At 37.4% G+C, this 15,516-nt stretch overlaps 1 protein-coding gene across 1 annotated transcript in view; it reads left to right on the forward strand.

The window, feature by feature from the left end:
* Positions 1-1,244: 1,244 nt before the first annotated feature.
* Positions 1,245-15,516, forward strand: part of UBA6 (ubiquitin like modifier activating enzyme 6) — a 64,357-nt gene continuing 50,085 nt past the window's right edge. The window contains exons 1-6 of the mRNA XM_036414979.2: positions 1,245-1,385; positions 5,773-5,835; positions 9,302-9,396; positions 9,903-9,931; positions 13,435-13,529; positions 14,801-14,912. Coding sequence (XP_036270872.1) covers positions 1,312-1,385; positions 5,773-5,835; positions 9,302-9,396; positions 9,903-9,931; positions 13,435-13,529; positions 14,801-14,912 — 468 coding nt within the window. The 5' untranslated portion in view covers positions 1,245-1,311. The remainder of the gene's footprint in view (positions 1,386-5,772; positions 5,836-9,301; positions 9,397-9,902; positions 9,932-13,434; positions 13,530-14,800; positions 14,913-15,516) is intronic.

A 15,516-nucleotide genomic window follows, 5' to 3' on the forward strand; every position in this document is an offset into this window, starting at 1 on the left:
ATGTTTACTTTTCTGAAGTTATTTTTCCATTTATTTTTTGGCTTTTCACAATGGGACTGTTGAATTCAGGGATCACTGCTTCTCTCTCACCTTATGATTGTCTAGTTATTAGGTCCCAAAGTTTAATGGGCATTCAATTTTTAGAAAGGAAAGAAAAAAGAGAAATTAGAAGGAAATACAGAAATTGACATTATCTGTGGAGTGGGCCAAATATATTTATATTTATTTACTTTAGAATAAAAAGACAGGAGGATAAGCCTAGTGCTAGAGCAGAACCTTGAAAAAATGGGACCTAGACAAATTTAATTTTAGTGGTTATGTTGAAAGGTACATAACTGGATTGAGAAACCTGAATGATGCCATAGTTGAGCAGCATGTTTTCAGGTAATTGAAGACGTACAGTTTTGAAAAGAGAATGGAGAGGCACAAAGAGTAATGCAGTTTTGTCTTGGCCCTCACTCCACACTAGAAGAAAAGTTCTAATTAAGTAAAAATATCACACATTTCAAAAGATATGATATTGTATTGAATATATATATATATATGGTATATGCCAATTAAAAATCCTACAGAAGTTTCTTAGAATGAAAGACAAACCCTAATGTTATTGTGTCCCACTGATTCTTGTTTTCCAAGAAAGGTGAAAAGGGAAGTCAATGGCAAGAGAATTAGACGAAAGGTTCTTAGACATGTGTGACCAGCTCTTTGACCTTGACGGAGTCACTTACACTGTCACTTCACCCAGAAGGTGAAGGGGGCAAACCGGATGGCATAGTTATTTATAGATAAAAAAAAAAAAAATCACATGATTCTAGTAAACCTGTGGCAGTGCCTGACATGAACTGTACAAAAATATCTGTCAAACGTATAACGTCTTAAAATTGAATCCCAGGCTGGAAATCGGGAGCTACCTATTATTACTCTTTGGTTATTTATAAAATTAAAGGGTTGGGGGGAGGGAGGGTTCCATTTCTCCCAACAAAACTGGAGAATCCTGATGGGCAGCCCCATCCTTCCGCTGGCCACTGGCATCACCAGCGCTTGGCCGGGGAGCCAGAGGCGAAGCGTGAACTTGACTGTTTTTGATCCCAATACCCCGTGCGGCCTCCGTATCAGTCACCTGCAGCCGAGGCGGCCACACCCAGACCGGAAGTCGGGTCGCCCCAGGGGCTGACGGGAAGGCGCGGCCGGCCGCGCGCCGCGCAGGCCCGCCCCCTCCGGTGACGTCACCGCCCGCCCCTTGACCCCCGCGGCGCCGCCCCCTCGCCTGGCTGTCCGTCGCCCGCGGCGCGCGGCGTTTCTCCGGAGGCGATGGAGGAGGGATCCGGGCCCGCGGCCGCACCCCGCGAGGAAGCGGCGTCCTGCTCTTCCTGGGGGGCCGGCAGGTGAGAGGCCGCGCGTGGGCGCCGGAGAGCGCGGGGCGGCGGGCCGGACCGGCGCCGGTTTCCTGCCTCTCCCCGTCGGGCAGGCAGGGAGCGCTCGCGAGGCCGCGGGCCGGGCCGGGCCGGACGGCCTGGGCGGCGCGGGGACCCCCGGGTGGGTGTGGCGGCCCGGGCTCTGGCCTGCGGGGCTCCCGGCTTGGCTGAGGGGGGGAAATCCACTGCCGCCCCTTTCGGCGTTTCCTCAGTGCCCGGCGGGGTCTTCCTCCCGCCGCCGGGCGGGAAGCGGGCGGAGGGAGGCTGCGGGCGCCGGAGTTCGCCCGGCCCGCTGCCCGGACCTGTTGCCGCCCTGAGGACACCTCCGGCCTCCCGCCGCTCCGAGGAGAGCCGGGCGCCCCCGGCGCGTCACCCCCGCGGGGATCCTCCTCCTAAAACATTCCCTGAGGGAGCTCCGTCCCAGTGAACGGGGGACAGGACACCCCGAGGACTACAGTTAAAAAAAAAATAAAATCCGGGAGAAGCCCGAGGTACCCATTCTTATATCCATAATGAACCAGGACACCCCGAGGACTACAGTTAAAAAAAAATAAAATCCGGTAGAAACCCGAGGTACCCATTCTTCTATCCATAATGAACCAGGGACAGGACACCCCGAGGACTACAGTTAAAAAATAAAATCCGGAAGAAGCCCGAGGTACCCATTCTGATTCCCCAGCTGGTGTCACGGTGGCTCGCTCCTGGAAAATTAGGGGATGGGAAAGGGGGGGAGGGGGGTGTTCGTGTTAATTCCTGTTTTAATTATCTCAATTAATAAAGTGGAGTATTGTGTCCCGCCCACTAACCCACTGTCAGAATACAATATGCCGAAGGTACAAGTGGTGGATATAAACCTGCAGCTTTTTTTAAAAAGTATATATTTTATTGATTTTTTTTTAGCAGAGAGGAAGAGAGAGGGGTAGAGAGTCAGAAACATCGATGAGAGAGAATCATCGATCAGCTGCCTCCTGCACAGCCCCCACTGGGGATGTGCCTGCAACCAAGGCACATGCCCCTGACGGGAATCGAACCTAGGACCCTTCAGTCCGCAGGCCGGCGTTCTGTCCACTGAGCCAGACTGGCTTTGGCGAACCTGCAGCTTTTTTACGAGCATCAGACCTAAAGGGATGCTTCGGATGCTGGGATATTGTCTGCCCTTGCCAACACTGCCACATTCCCTTGGGGGACATTGTGCAGTACTAACAGAAACTCCCCCCCCCCCCCCCTTTGTAAAGCATTTTTGAAGGCTGTATGGATTTTACTACAAAAAAATGACTTTTGAACCATTTCAGTAGGGCAGGACTTTTGTGAAAAGTGCCAATCACACAGTAAGTGACTTGGCTGATTAGACCATGGCTCTTTTCACTTTCAGTGTACCCTCTAGATTTCTGCCCTCCATGCAAGGGATGGGAGGAAGACAGCTAGAGAACGTGTACCGAGGATGAGAAAACAGTAATACAAAATTTTATTTTCATATTTTGTTACAGTGCCAAAACAGATTAGTACAGTGGATGTGTGCATTTTTATTAAGTTGATCTCTTAAGCACAGCTATTTTTCTGGCTTGCTTTCATAATTGCAATCAAGAATATTTCTAACAGTTATCCATTAATTAACTAGAAACTAATATTTAATGGCTCATGTTTGGTAAGATCAATGATAACGTTTGATTGACTATACTTACAAACTAGAGGCACTGGTGGAGTCCCTCTGCCTGGTCTGCAGCTTCTCGAAATCCGGGACCCCACCATCTGGGGAAGGACCACAGGAGGGCTCCAGGGTGCGTCCTGTCTCTCCCAGTCCCCATCTTCTGGACCCAGTAGCAAGCTAACCTACGATGGAGTGTCTGCCCCATGGTGGTCATTGTGCATCATAACAACTGGTCAAATGGTTGGACACTAGCATATTAGGCATATATATATCCTTTGAAATATATCAACTAGCAGCCCAGTGCATGAAATTTGTGTGTGTGTGTGGGGGGGGGGGGGCTCAACCCTGCCTGGACCCACATGGATCGAGCCTGCTCCCCCCCCCAACTGCCATCTCTCACCGGCCAGCTTGCCCCCAACTAACCCCCCCTGCTGGCCTGCTTGCCCCCAGCTGCCAACACCCTCCCCCTGACCCCCCTACCGGCCACCTCATCCCCAACTGCCCCCACCTCTGGCCTGCTTACCCCCAACTGCCCCCCTACCAGCCTGCTTGCACCCAACTGCCTTTCTGCCAGCCTGCTCATCCCCACCTGCCCCCCCCCCCGCCAGCCTGCTCACCTCCAACTGCCCACTCTGCCAGCCTGCTCACCCCCAACTTACCCCCCTGCCAGCCTTCTCATCCCCACCTACTCTCCCCTGCCAGCCTGATCGCCCCTAACCACTTCTGCCTTGGCCCCATCACCATGGCTTTGTCTAGGTCTCCCAGTCTAATTAGCATATTACCCTTCTATTAGTATAGTATTGATACCAGGCCTTAAAAAAAAAAAAATAGGTTCTAAAACTGAACTTTCTTGCTATCACATTGTTTTTAGAATCCTGTAATGGATAATTAAAGCTTCCCAGAATATGGAATGGATTATACTTTTATTAAGATGATACTGATCTTAGCTCTTAGCTGTCACAGTGGCTCACGTTCAAATGCCTCAGGCTGGTTCCCTCTACCAGGGAACCATCTCTTCTCAGTGCTTTTCCTATTACTTTTTATTTGTATGTCAAGCTTTAAAAATTTGGGAGGAGCTATGATAAATGATACATTACATAAGTATGTTTTGTCACACTGATATATTTAACTTTTAAAATTTACTCAACATATTTTTTTAAATATATTTTATTGATTTTTTACACAGAGAAAGGGAGAGAGAGAGAAACATAGATCAGCTGCCTCTTGCACACCCCCTAATGGGAATGTGCCCGCAACCAAGGTACATGCCCTTGACCAGAACGAACCTGGGACCTTTCAGTCCCCAGGCTGATGCTCTATCCACTAAGCCAAACCAGTTTTGGCTCAACAGATATTTTTTGAGTATTCTCTTTATTCCTACTACGTAAGAGGTAATAGGCAGTATAGCCTGGTGCCCAGCTAGACTGCTTAGGTTCAGCTTCTGCCATTTACCTGCTATGGCTTTAAAAAGGTTATTTAAGTCATCCTTAGTTTTGTGGTGTTTTGTTTTATTCCCTCTGTTCAATGAAGATGATAATAGTGCCTATTTCATAAAATTGTTGATAGGATTAGCTGAGTTAATACATCTAAAGCAATTAAAAAGATACGGGCACGCTGTTAACTCTTATTAAATGCCAGCTCTTTTAGGTATTTGGAGTACAGTAGTGACTTCTTAATGGATCATACATTCTATAGAGGACAGCAGACAATAAACAATTAATGATAAGTGATTTGAAGAAAATATAGCAGGTGTGAAAATATTAGGCAGTGACCTAAGGAGAAGGGGAGCCATTTCGTTGATAAGGGTGATCAGGAATGGTCTGCATAATATTTGTGAGGGAGTATTCAGAGAGAATATAGCCAGTGTAAAAAAAGCAGGCTTGGCTTTTTGAGGAAAAGCAAGTAGACCAATGAGGCTGAAGATAGTGACTAAGAGGGAGAGTTGTGGGAGTTGAAATTGGAGAAGTAATTGGGAGACCTTTGCAGTAGTTCAGATATAATATATGGTGGTTTGGCCTGAGATTATATATATTAAAATAGTGAGAAGTGATCAGATTTGAGATCTCCTTTGAAGGAAATGTTTAACAGATGAAGAAAATGGGAGACAAATGAAAGAGATCCCTAGATTTTTTTTTGGCCTGAGCAAGTAAATGATAGGTAGTACCAGAAACTGAATTGGGAAGCACTGGGGAAGAATAGATTAAGCAGGGGGAATTGAATTCTATTTTGGGCTTATTATATATGTGATACTAATTGGACATCAGACTAGAGATTTTTTTCTGGAAAATGTATAAAATCTAGATGTCAGAGGAGAGATCAAACACAGAGAAATAAGTTTAGATATCATCAGTATATAGTAAATGCCATGGGTTGAATGAGATTATCTAGGGAAACTGTATATTAGAGAAGGTTTGTGGGACACTACGACAAAAATATAGATCCAACAGAATCAATGATAAAACAATACCTGAAACTAAAACAACCATGGGCTGTAATTTTGCAGTAACACAGGAGTATGCAATCATTGAATTTAATTTTTACCTATTTTTAAATCTAAGTAAAGTAGTAGATAATAAAATATATATCCGATTTGTAAAAACTCCTTTAATAACTGGTAAATCTGATAGCATCTATAATTCAATGTTAATTACAGGATGTGAATATTGAATTAATCATGCTTGCCCTTATAGATTTTGTTTGTTTTTTCAGTTCAAATACACATTTGCCCATGATGTCAACAGAATCTGTAGAGATTGATGATGCATTATACAGGTAAGAACCTTATGGAAACTGAAACTTATTTTTCCCATTCTTTGTTCTCAAATAATGAAGTAGTCTATTTGAGGTTACCATTAGTCCTATGCCAAAGTTTGTGAATTTATCTTAGAATTGCTCTTGAGTTAAAATTAGATTTTCTGCAACTTCTTTTTTAAATTATATGTAGTCTGAACTCTAGAGTAATATTTAAATCTCAGTTGCTTTAGGCCAAGCATGTCAAATTCGAGGCCCACAACGAATATTTTTGTGGCCCAGCCGATATAACGGTATATAAGAAACGTTTTAATAAAAATTTCATAATTTAATTTTTACAATATCCTGTTATACATAATTACTAATAATGAACTATAACGCTCACTAATGACTGGTTACTATAATCGTATTGCTTTAATTTCCCTTATGTGCCTTTTATGCGCAGGCGCACATTTCTCTCCATGAATATTTTAGCAGCTTAATTGCCACATCATTAGTCTTGGACTGACTTGTTTGGTGTGCGCAATAGGAAACTTTTCACTTTTGGAGGACACAAAAAATAGGTTTATTTGCATTACACTTATTAATTTGTGTAGTTATTCAGTGTCTGGTAAGTTAATGTTAAAAAATGCTAATTTTTATTAAAATATTCTATTATCTTATGTTAACAATTACTCATTTATTTCAGCCCTTTGTATTCAGCATGTCTCTATCAAAATAAACCTACGTTTCTATGAAAATTGAAGCTTTTGTTTTTTTGCGGCCCACATAAACTTAAACCTTGTTTATGTGGCCCTTGTTAGCTATGAGTGTGACATGCTGGCTTTAAGTGATATGATTAAGAATGATCCTGCGATCTACCACAAAATATACCTCTTGTTTTTGTACAGGAATATATATTTATGTTCTTGGTAATACAGGAGTCTCATGAAAAACAACCCATTCTACTTTATTTACTTACATGGTAGCATCTAGAGAATGTTTATGTCAGTATAATCTCATTAGTAACTTTGCACTCCATAATGGAGAAGTATTGTGTGATTGAAGAGCTGTGATTTTAATGGAATTTATTGAGATTTTTTTTTTTTTAACCATACTTTTTCAGTAAATCAAGATAGGTTTTTTTTGTTTTTTGTTTTTTTCAAAATTAAAGTTAATTTGAAAATACATTTGTTGCTATTATTCTTAAGAATTTTTTTAGTACTTCAAGTTGTTTGTATATAAGATAGTATCACATTTTTAAAGCTTTTGGGTTTCCTCTCATGTAATCACGAAAAATAAATTTTATGTAGATAAAATTTGGAAAGATTAGCCCATTGTATATTTTGAATTCTTCTGTATATTTTTAATGTAGGATACAGTGTCATTTTTGAACACTTTAGAAGGAACTGATATGTTGACTTCAAATCCATTTGGGAAAAGTGGATGAAAAACTAACCTGATTTTGCTTAAGTGAGAATTATTTTACCTTATGTTCCCCAGATTATCAATATTCTTCAGAAGTCACTTTACATTTGGACTCTTAATCTATAATTATGTTTTTCTTAATGTCCTTTTGATCATATTTTTGGGAAAACAAATGGCAGCTCTTTGAATTCTTTTGCTAATTTTATTCATTATTTTGTTAAAATCCCTGTGGAACTTTTATATCCCTCCAACCCAGTAATTGCTGACTAATGAATATAATTTTCAGTAAGCCAGAGATTAAATTTTTTGTTTGCAGTGCTATCTAAGTAGGATGCAGTTTTAGGATATAGCTGTTTAGGTATGGTATATAGTAGTACCTGTATAATCAGTATTGCTGGGTCATAAGGTAGTTTTATTAAAATTTTCTCTAAATTTTTCACGAACATTCATATTGTTTTCTATTACTTCTAGACTAAAACATTCCCACCACCTATCTACAAGGATTCAGATTTCTCCACATCCTTACCAACACTTGTTATTTTATGGAATTTTGTTTTTGTCTTTTTGTTTTGTTTTATAATGGCCATCTTAACAAATATAAAGTGATATTGGTATTTTGCATGTCTCTGATCATTAGTGATGTTGAGCATCTTTTCATAAAATACATAACATTTGTGTTACCTTTGGAGAAATGTCTCTTTTAGTCCTTGCTCATTTTAAATCAGATTATTTGTGGGTGTTTTTTTGTTTTGTTTTTTTTTACTATAGAATTATAGTGACATGCTCAAAGTCACAAATCATCTGAGAGATGCAAATGACAATGTGGTACCATCCCACACCTCTCAGAATGGCTCTCCAGCAACAAATGACAAGTGCTGGTGAGGATGCAGAAACAAAAAGAACTCTTGTGCACTGCTGATGGGAATGCAGACTGGTACAGCCACTGTGGAGAACAGTATGAAGTTTCCTTTAAAAATTAAAAAAGGAACTGCCATTTGACCCAGTTATCGTACTTCCAGGAATATATCCCAAGAAACTAACAACAGAAAGGATATATGCACCCCTATGTTCATAGTGGTACAATGTACCATAGCTAAGATTTGGAGAAAACCTAAGTGCCCATCAGCAGATGAGTGGGTTAAAAACTGGTATATCTGCACAATGGAATACTATGCTGCAGTAAAAAAAGAAGGAATTCTTATCATTTGCAACAGCATGGATGGAACTGGAGAGCATTATGCTAAGCAAAATAAGCCAGTCAGAGAAAAAAATATCACATGATCTCACTCATTTGTGGAATATAATGAACAACATAAATTGATGAACAAAAACAGATCTAGAGACAGAGAAGCATCGATCAGATCGTTAAACATCAGAGGGAAGGTAGGGGAGGGTGGGGGTAAGGGGAACAGATCAACCAAAGGACTTGTATGTAAGCATATAATCCTAACTAACGGACACAAACACCAGAGGGATGAGGGCATAAGTGGGAGCATGGGGGACATTGGGGGGAATAAGGACACATATGTAATACCTTAATAAAGAATAAAAATAAATAAAACAAAAAAAGAATAACATCTTTGTCTAAAATTTTTATCTAAAATTATTAATATAAATTTACAATATTGAGTACTAATTTTTGGCATAAAGTAGCACTCAACACCATTTGGATCCTTTGTTCTTCCTCTTCCCAAGCTTAATTAAATGCTTATAGGAATGTGGTGTCATCTTAGATTTTTTTCCCTATTTGTTATCCTTCAAATTCACTTAATTTTTAAAATCCTTCCAGTTCTTTATCTGAACAAATCTTAATTCCATATCTTTCCTTTCCTCTCCCTACATTTGGCATCTCTCAGTGAACTATTATTCTTTCCTGTGATCTCTTTAGAGCTACTCTTGTCTCTAATCCACCTTTCATACTTTATTTAGCAATTAATTTAGAAAATGTAAACACTATACAAATGATCGAAAAGGAGTCTCAGGGCAGGAACTGGTTGCCAGGTTGTTTGCAAACAACTTTAAAAGGATATATAATTTTGATGACTTAATTTATTGTTTTTTCATTGTGTTTTACATATAGTCGGCAAAGGTACGTTCTTGGAGACACAGCAATGCAGAAGATGGCCAAGTCCCATGTGTTCTTAAGTGGTATGGGTGGTCTTGGTTTGGAAATTGGTAAGCAGTAATTTTTATTTATAATTTTACATGACACTTTTGAGCATAATTTAAAGATTTAACACCTTCCCCATGTATTATTTTTGTGAGGAAAATTAAATTTTAAAACCTTGATCAGGTTTAATTCTTTTGGCAAGACTACTTCACAGTACTGTTATAGTCTTCCAGAAAGAACTAGTGAAGACTCTCTTGGTTCTCTTTGTGATATTAATAGCCATTAGTGGTTATTCACTGTATTTGTTAATTCGTTATGGTTGACCACATATACGTATATTTATAATGATATGTTTGGAAGAATACACTAAAATTTTAAGAGTAATTATCTCAGTGTGATATGATTAAGGAAATTTTGTTGTTGTTGTTAATCTATATCTTCTTAGGGACATATATTTCCTTAAGTAGTAAAAAAGTTAAAATAATTTAGACAGAGATGTGATGAAGCTCCATGAAGACATATCTGTTATACATTCCTAATATTAAGTTATTATTTTTATTTTTCTTTATAGCAAAGAATCTTGTTCTTGCAGGAATTAAGGTGAGTAAATGTCCTTGGTAAAGAGAATTATTTGTTATGAACTCTTTTTTTTTTCTTTCTTTTTTTGCTTCTCAGTAGTGGTAATATTATTTACACTTTGAATTAATTATTGCTTTTTCATTTAATAGCAAAATTGTTTTAATTCTATGCTTCAGTCTTTTTTAAAAAAAACACTTTTTATTATAGAAAATTTAAAAATTAAAATAAAAAATAGTTTTGACAAAACCCTGTGTACCCATCATGCAGCTACTATTATTAACTCATAGTCAAATTTTAATTTGTTTTCATGTATCTTTTCCCCATTCCCCAGTGCCTTCCCCAACCACAAAATTATTTTTGCATAAGTCTCAGACTTCCTATTATACATTCCTTAAATATTTTAGTATATAGTTCTAAGAAATAAGGGTCCCTTTTGAAAATATAGCTACAATACCATTTTCACTTCTAAAAAATAATTCTTAATTTCACTATATTAGTTATCTATTGCTGCAAAATAAATTATCCCAGAACTTAACAACTTAAAGAGCACCTATCTCAGATTCTGTGAGTTAGGAATCAGATACAACTTAGTGGGTTCTTCTGTTTGAGGGTCTCTAACAAGACTCAGTCAAGATACTAGCAGTGTCTGCAGTCATCTAGGGTAAGGAAATGCTTCCCAAGGTGGCTCAGGTAGTTGTTGAAAGGATTCAGTGGCAAAGTTGTGCCACTTCACATTCTCACCTCAGCTCCTTTCTGGCTGTTAATTAATACCTTGCCATGTGGCCCTCTCCTTAGGGCAATTTGCTTCATCAGGGTAAGCTAGCAAGAAGAAAAGAAATGGAATGTTCTAGCAGACCAGTCTTTTGTAATCTAATCTCAAAAGTGATATTCAATCCCCTCTGCTGTATTCCTCAAAAAAGCAAGTCACTAGGTCTAGTTTATACACTCAAGGGGAGGGAATTACATAAAGACCTAACTACCAGGAAGTGAGAATTATTGAGGCTATCTTAAAAGCTTACCACAATCATCAAATATCTAATTAAAGTTCAAATTTTCCCAATTATCTTCTGAGATACATATTTTTTAAATTTTGTTCTAATCAAGATCCAACTAAAGTCCACACACTAAATTTGGTTTCTTTTAATCTATAGATTTTGCTTCCCTGTTTGTTTGTTTTCCCCTTGCAATTTATTAAAGAAATCAGATTATTCATCACATATGCCTCTATTTCTGTATTTCCTGTAAACTGGTAGTATATTCAGTCAGATTCATATTTGATTCTTGTGGCACCACTACTTCACAGGTGATAATTTGTTCTCCCCTGAGGAGGAAATAATATTCTATTGTCTCTCTTTTTATGGTTATTTCTAGCCATTAATGATTATTGCCTTGATTCATTATTTTATTAGTGGTAGTGGTATTCGAATTCTGTCTTTTTTTTTTTCTTTATTAGCTGGAATAATATTTAGAAAGAAAATTATTCATTTATCACATATTTGGTTCCACTGAAGTGTACATATATGAAGAGCAGAAGAAATATTTGATATTTTCCCACTTTATTTACTAGTTTTCAAATCAGTGGTTTTTCTATTATCCTCTAGCAGTAGCCAGTGAACATGTGTGTGTGTGTGTGTGTGTGTGAATATGATAACAAACACAGATTTGATAGGTTTTGATCTATTATTGTAGCTGTTCTCATTGATGCTCAAAGTGTTTTACCTTTGCTTGTTCAGATCTTCTTCAAGTTCATGAGTCCTTTTGGCAAACCCAGTAGTCTTTCATGGCAAAGTTTTTTTTAGCAAAACAATTCCAGTATTAACAACAATATGATTATTACCAAAAACAGTTAAGTAATTTTTAAAAAATAAGATTTTTTTAGTCACTTTAAATCATTCCTTTGGGTAGTTATGTAACAAATTCAATAGTAATTTTGTCCGTTTATTTATTTTGCTTGGGTTTTTAGGAATTGCTTTTTTATTTAACATAGTATTAATACTATGTGACACTTAAATAATTCAAAGTCAGTTTTATAAAACAAAGTGTATTCAGATAAGTCTAGCTTCTTTGTACCTTATACTATCCTTTCCTTATTAGCTCACCCCCTTTTTTCATCTGTTTTTAAATATAAGCAAAACAGATAAATGTGAAAATTTTATATGTTTGTACATATAAAATTTATTCCCACCTACCTTTCTTAGATAAAGAGCCATACTTTCCTCCATCTTGTTTTTTATCATTTAATAGCATGTTCTGGATTTAACCTATAGTGGTAATTACATATATTCCTTTTTTTAGTAGCTGCATGGATATACATTTTATCGATGTAGTATATTATTATATCCACTTCTTCACTGATGGATGTTTTGATTATTTCCAGTCTTTTGCTATTATAGTGTTGCAGTTAATACTTATCCACATCTTTTTGTATTTTTCCCAGTGTGTCTTTGGTATTATATATATTTTTAAAGGCAGGATTGCTATATCAAAATATAAATGCACATGTCATTTTGCTAGAGATTGCAAAATTCTTTTCCATTGAGGTTGTGCAGCCTAACATTTCTACCACTGATATATTGAGAATCCCTGATTCACCTCATTCTTATCAATAGAGTACGTTGTCAAACTTTTGGACTTATGCCATTCTAAAGAATGAGAAAAGATATTTCATTTTTGAGCAAGATTGAACACGCTTCAATATTTTACAGGGCCAGATGCATTTCTTTTTTTATTTTTTAATATAATTTTTTTTTTTTTTAATCTTCACCTGAGGGAGGGCTCTGGCCAGTGTGGCTCAGTTGGTTAGTACGTCCTCCCATACACAGGAAGGTCGTGAGTTGATTTTTCAGTCAGGACACATGCCTGAGTTGAGGTTTCAATCTTCATCATGCACTTATAGGAGACAACCAATAAATGTATCTCTCACATCTCTCTCTCTTTCTCTCCCTCCCTAAAAAGTCAATAAAAAATAAAATAAATCCTCACCCAAGAATATGTTTTCATTGATTTTTAAAGAGAGAGAAACATCAATGTAAGAGAAACATCAATCACTTGCCTCCTGTTCACGTTGTGATCAGGGATCTGACTCACAACCTTTTTGGTATACAGGACAGTGCTCCCACAAACTGAGCTGTCACCTGGTTAGGACCCATGCCTCCTTCTTAAAAATTAATATTTGTGGTCTGTAATTCAAGTCACAAACATTTTTTTATAGTTAGTCAATTATCTTACTTATTTTGAACATGGAACATTTGGAAATGCGTATTTATGTGATAATTTATCTAACTTGCTACTTTCAAAAAATTTTAATTCTCTTACTGTTGGAAATAGTTTTTTTTATTACTTTTCTGGGTTTTCTGATATGTATAGTCATTTCATCTGTGAATAGAACTAATTTAATTCTTAAGCCTTCCTTCTATTGTTTAATTATAGGATAATATTTTTAATATAATGTAAATAATATTGTAGACGGTGAACATCCTTGTCCTATTTTGAATTTAACAGATACTTTCCTTTTTTTTTTGAAGGCACTTACAATTCATGATGTAGAAAAATGCCAAGCATGGGATCTAGGAACCAACTTCTTTCTCCGTGAAGATGATGTTGTTAATATGAGAAACAGGTGAAGATAAAGTTTTGATGTATTATCATAGGAAATATTTTTTAAATATATTTTTATTGATTTCATTTATTTTATTTTATTTTTTATTTTTTTTATTAAATTATCTGTGTACATATTTTACCATTGCTGCTCCCTCCCGTACATACCCACCCTCCCCAGAGTTTTGTGTCCATTGGTTGTACTTATATGCATGTATACAAGTCCTTCGGCTGATCTCTTATCTCCCCCAGATCTCCCTACCCTCCCCACTGTAATTTGACAGTCTGCTTGTTGCTTTACTGTCTCTATATCTATCTTTTGGTTCATCAGTTTATAATGTTCTTTATTATCCATAAATGAGTGAGGTCATGTGGAGTTTCTCTTTCATTGACTGGCTTATTTTACTCAGCATGATGTTCTCCAATTCCATCCAGGTTGCTGCAAATGATGAGAATTCCTTCTTTTTTATGGCAGCATAGTATTCCATTGTGTAGATGTACCATAGTTTTTTTATCAATAGTCTGCTGACGGGCACCTAGGCTGTTTCCAAATCCTCGCTATTGTAGATTGTGCTGCTATGAACATAGGGGTGCATATATCCCTCTTTATTGATTTCAGCGAGGGAGAGAGAGAGAGAAATATCAATGATGAGAGAAAATCATTGATTGGCTGCCTCCTTCACACTCCCTACTAGGGGTCAAGCTCACAACCCAGGCACATGCCCTTGACCAGAATCAAACCTGGGACCCTTCAGTGTGCAGACCAGCATTATATCCACTGAGCCAAACCAGCTAGGGCAGGACATTTTTTTTATTCTTGCAATTACTTAGAATATTATCTGTATTCAGAACACTGGTTCAATAATAGTTGTTTAACTCATCACCATAAAGTGACACTACCATCGATAAATAAGTATTGACATATACTTACTTAATTATATTTGTCAAATTTTTAATATAGTCAAATTATTATCTAGGAATGTATTTCTTAAAGATTGTTAAAGAAAGTATTATTTCTGAATCCTTAAGACAGAGTTTGGAGCTTAAAACTATAAGGGTTCACTTTGAGATTATGTCTTACTATGAAATAGAATAGTATGCTACATCTCAAGATTGTATAGTCATCTATAAATATAAACGTCTCAGCTTTTTCTATAGCTTATTAAATTTCTGTTGAAATTTTGTGACATTCATATTCCTCTGATGTAAAAGTGTCCAAGTTTGAGAGATTGAATATATATTGATAGAATCAAAGAATACTAGAAGTCATTTCTTTTTTATTCTTTTTTTAAGGGCTGAAGCTGTTCTTCAACATATTGCAGAACTAAATCCATATGTTCATGTTACATCATCTTCTCTTCCTTTAAATGAAACCACAGATCTCTCCTTCTTAGATAAATACCAGGTTAGTGCACCATTTAATATTGGAGATTATTGATAGATTTCAAGGCAAATCATTAAGTATTAATGTGATATAACTAATCTAACCTATTCTATCGAGCAGAACAAAAAATTTCAGGATAAGACTTCCTTTAGAATAATATATTTCTAATGCTTTATTTTAGGCAAAGGGCCTATCAACTTCTGACAAAGCAATTATATCCGTCAGCTATTTTCACAGTAATGTGCATAAAAATCTACCCAGAATGTAGTGGTTTATAGCAACATGCATTTCTTTCTTATGTATTTGCATGTCAGTTGGAGTTCAGCTATTCTAGATTGAACTTGAACTCCAACGTCTGGGTTCTGCTCCAGACACCTCTCTTCTGGGATCAGGGGGCTACCTAGCACATAGTCTCATGGCAGTAGCAGAAATGCAGAGGGGCAAGACCAACCATCTAAGTATATGTCAAACTCTGTGTTACTTCCATTGAATAATACATTAGCCAAAGCAAGTCACACAGTCAAGCCCAAAGTAAAGGAACAGGAAAATACACTCTTCTCTTCCTAAGGTCATGAATTAAAGGTGGTATCTAATCCAATTACAGAAAAGTAAAATATGAGATCTA

The sequence above is a fragment of the Pipistrellus kuhlii genome, unplaced genomic scaffold (genome assembly GCF_014108245.1).
Source record: "Pipistrellus kuhlii isolate mPipKuh1 unplaced genomic scaffold, mPipKuh1.p scaffold_m20_p_1, whole genome shotgun sequence".
Classification (NCBI taxonomy): Eukaryota; Metazoa; Chordata; class Mammalia; order Chiroptera; family Vespertilionidae; genus Pipistrellus; species Pipistrellus kuhlii.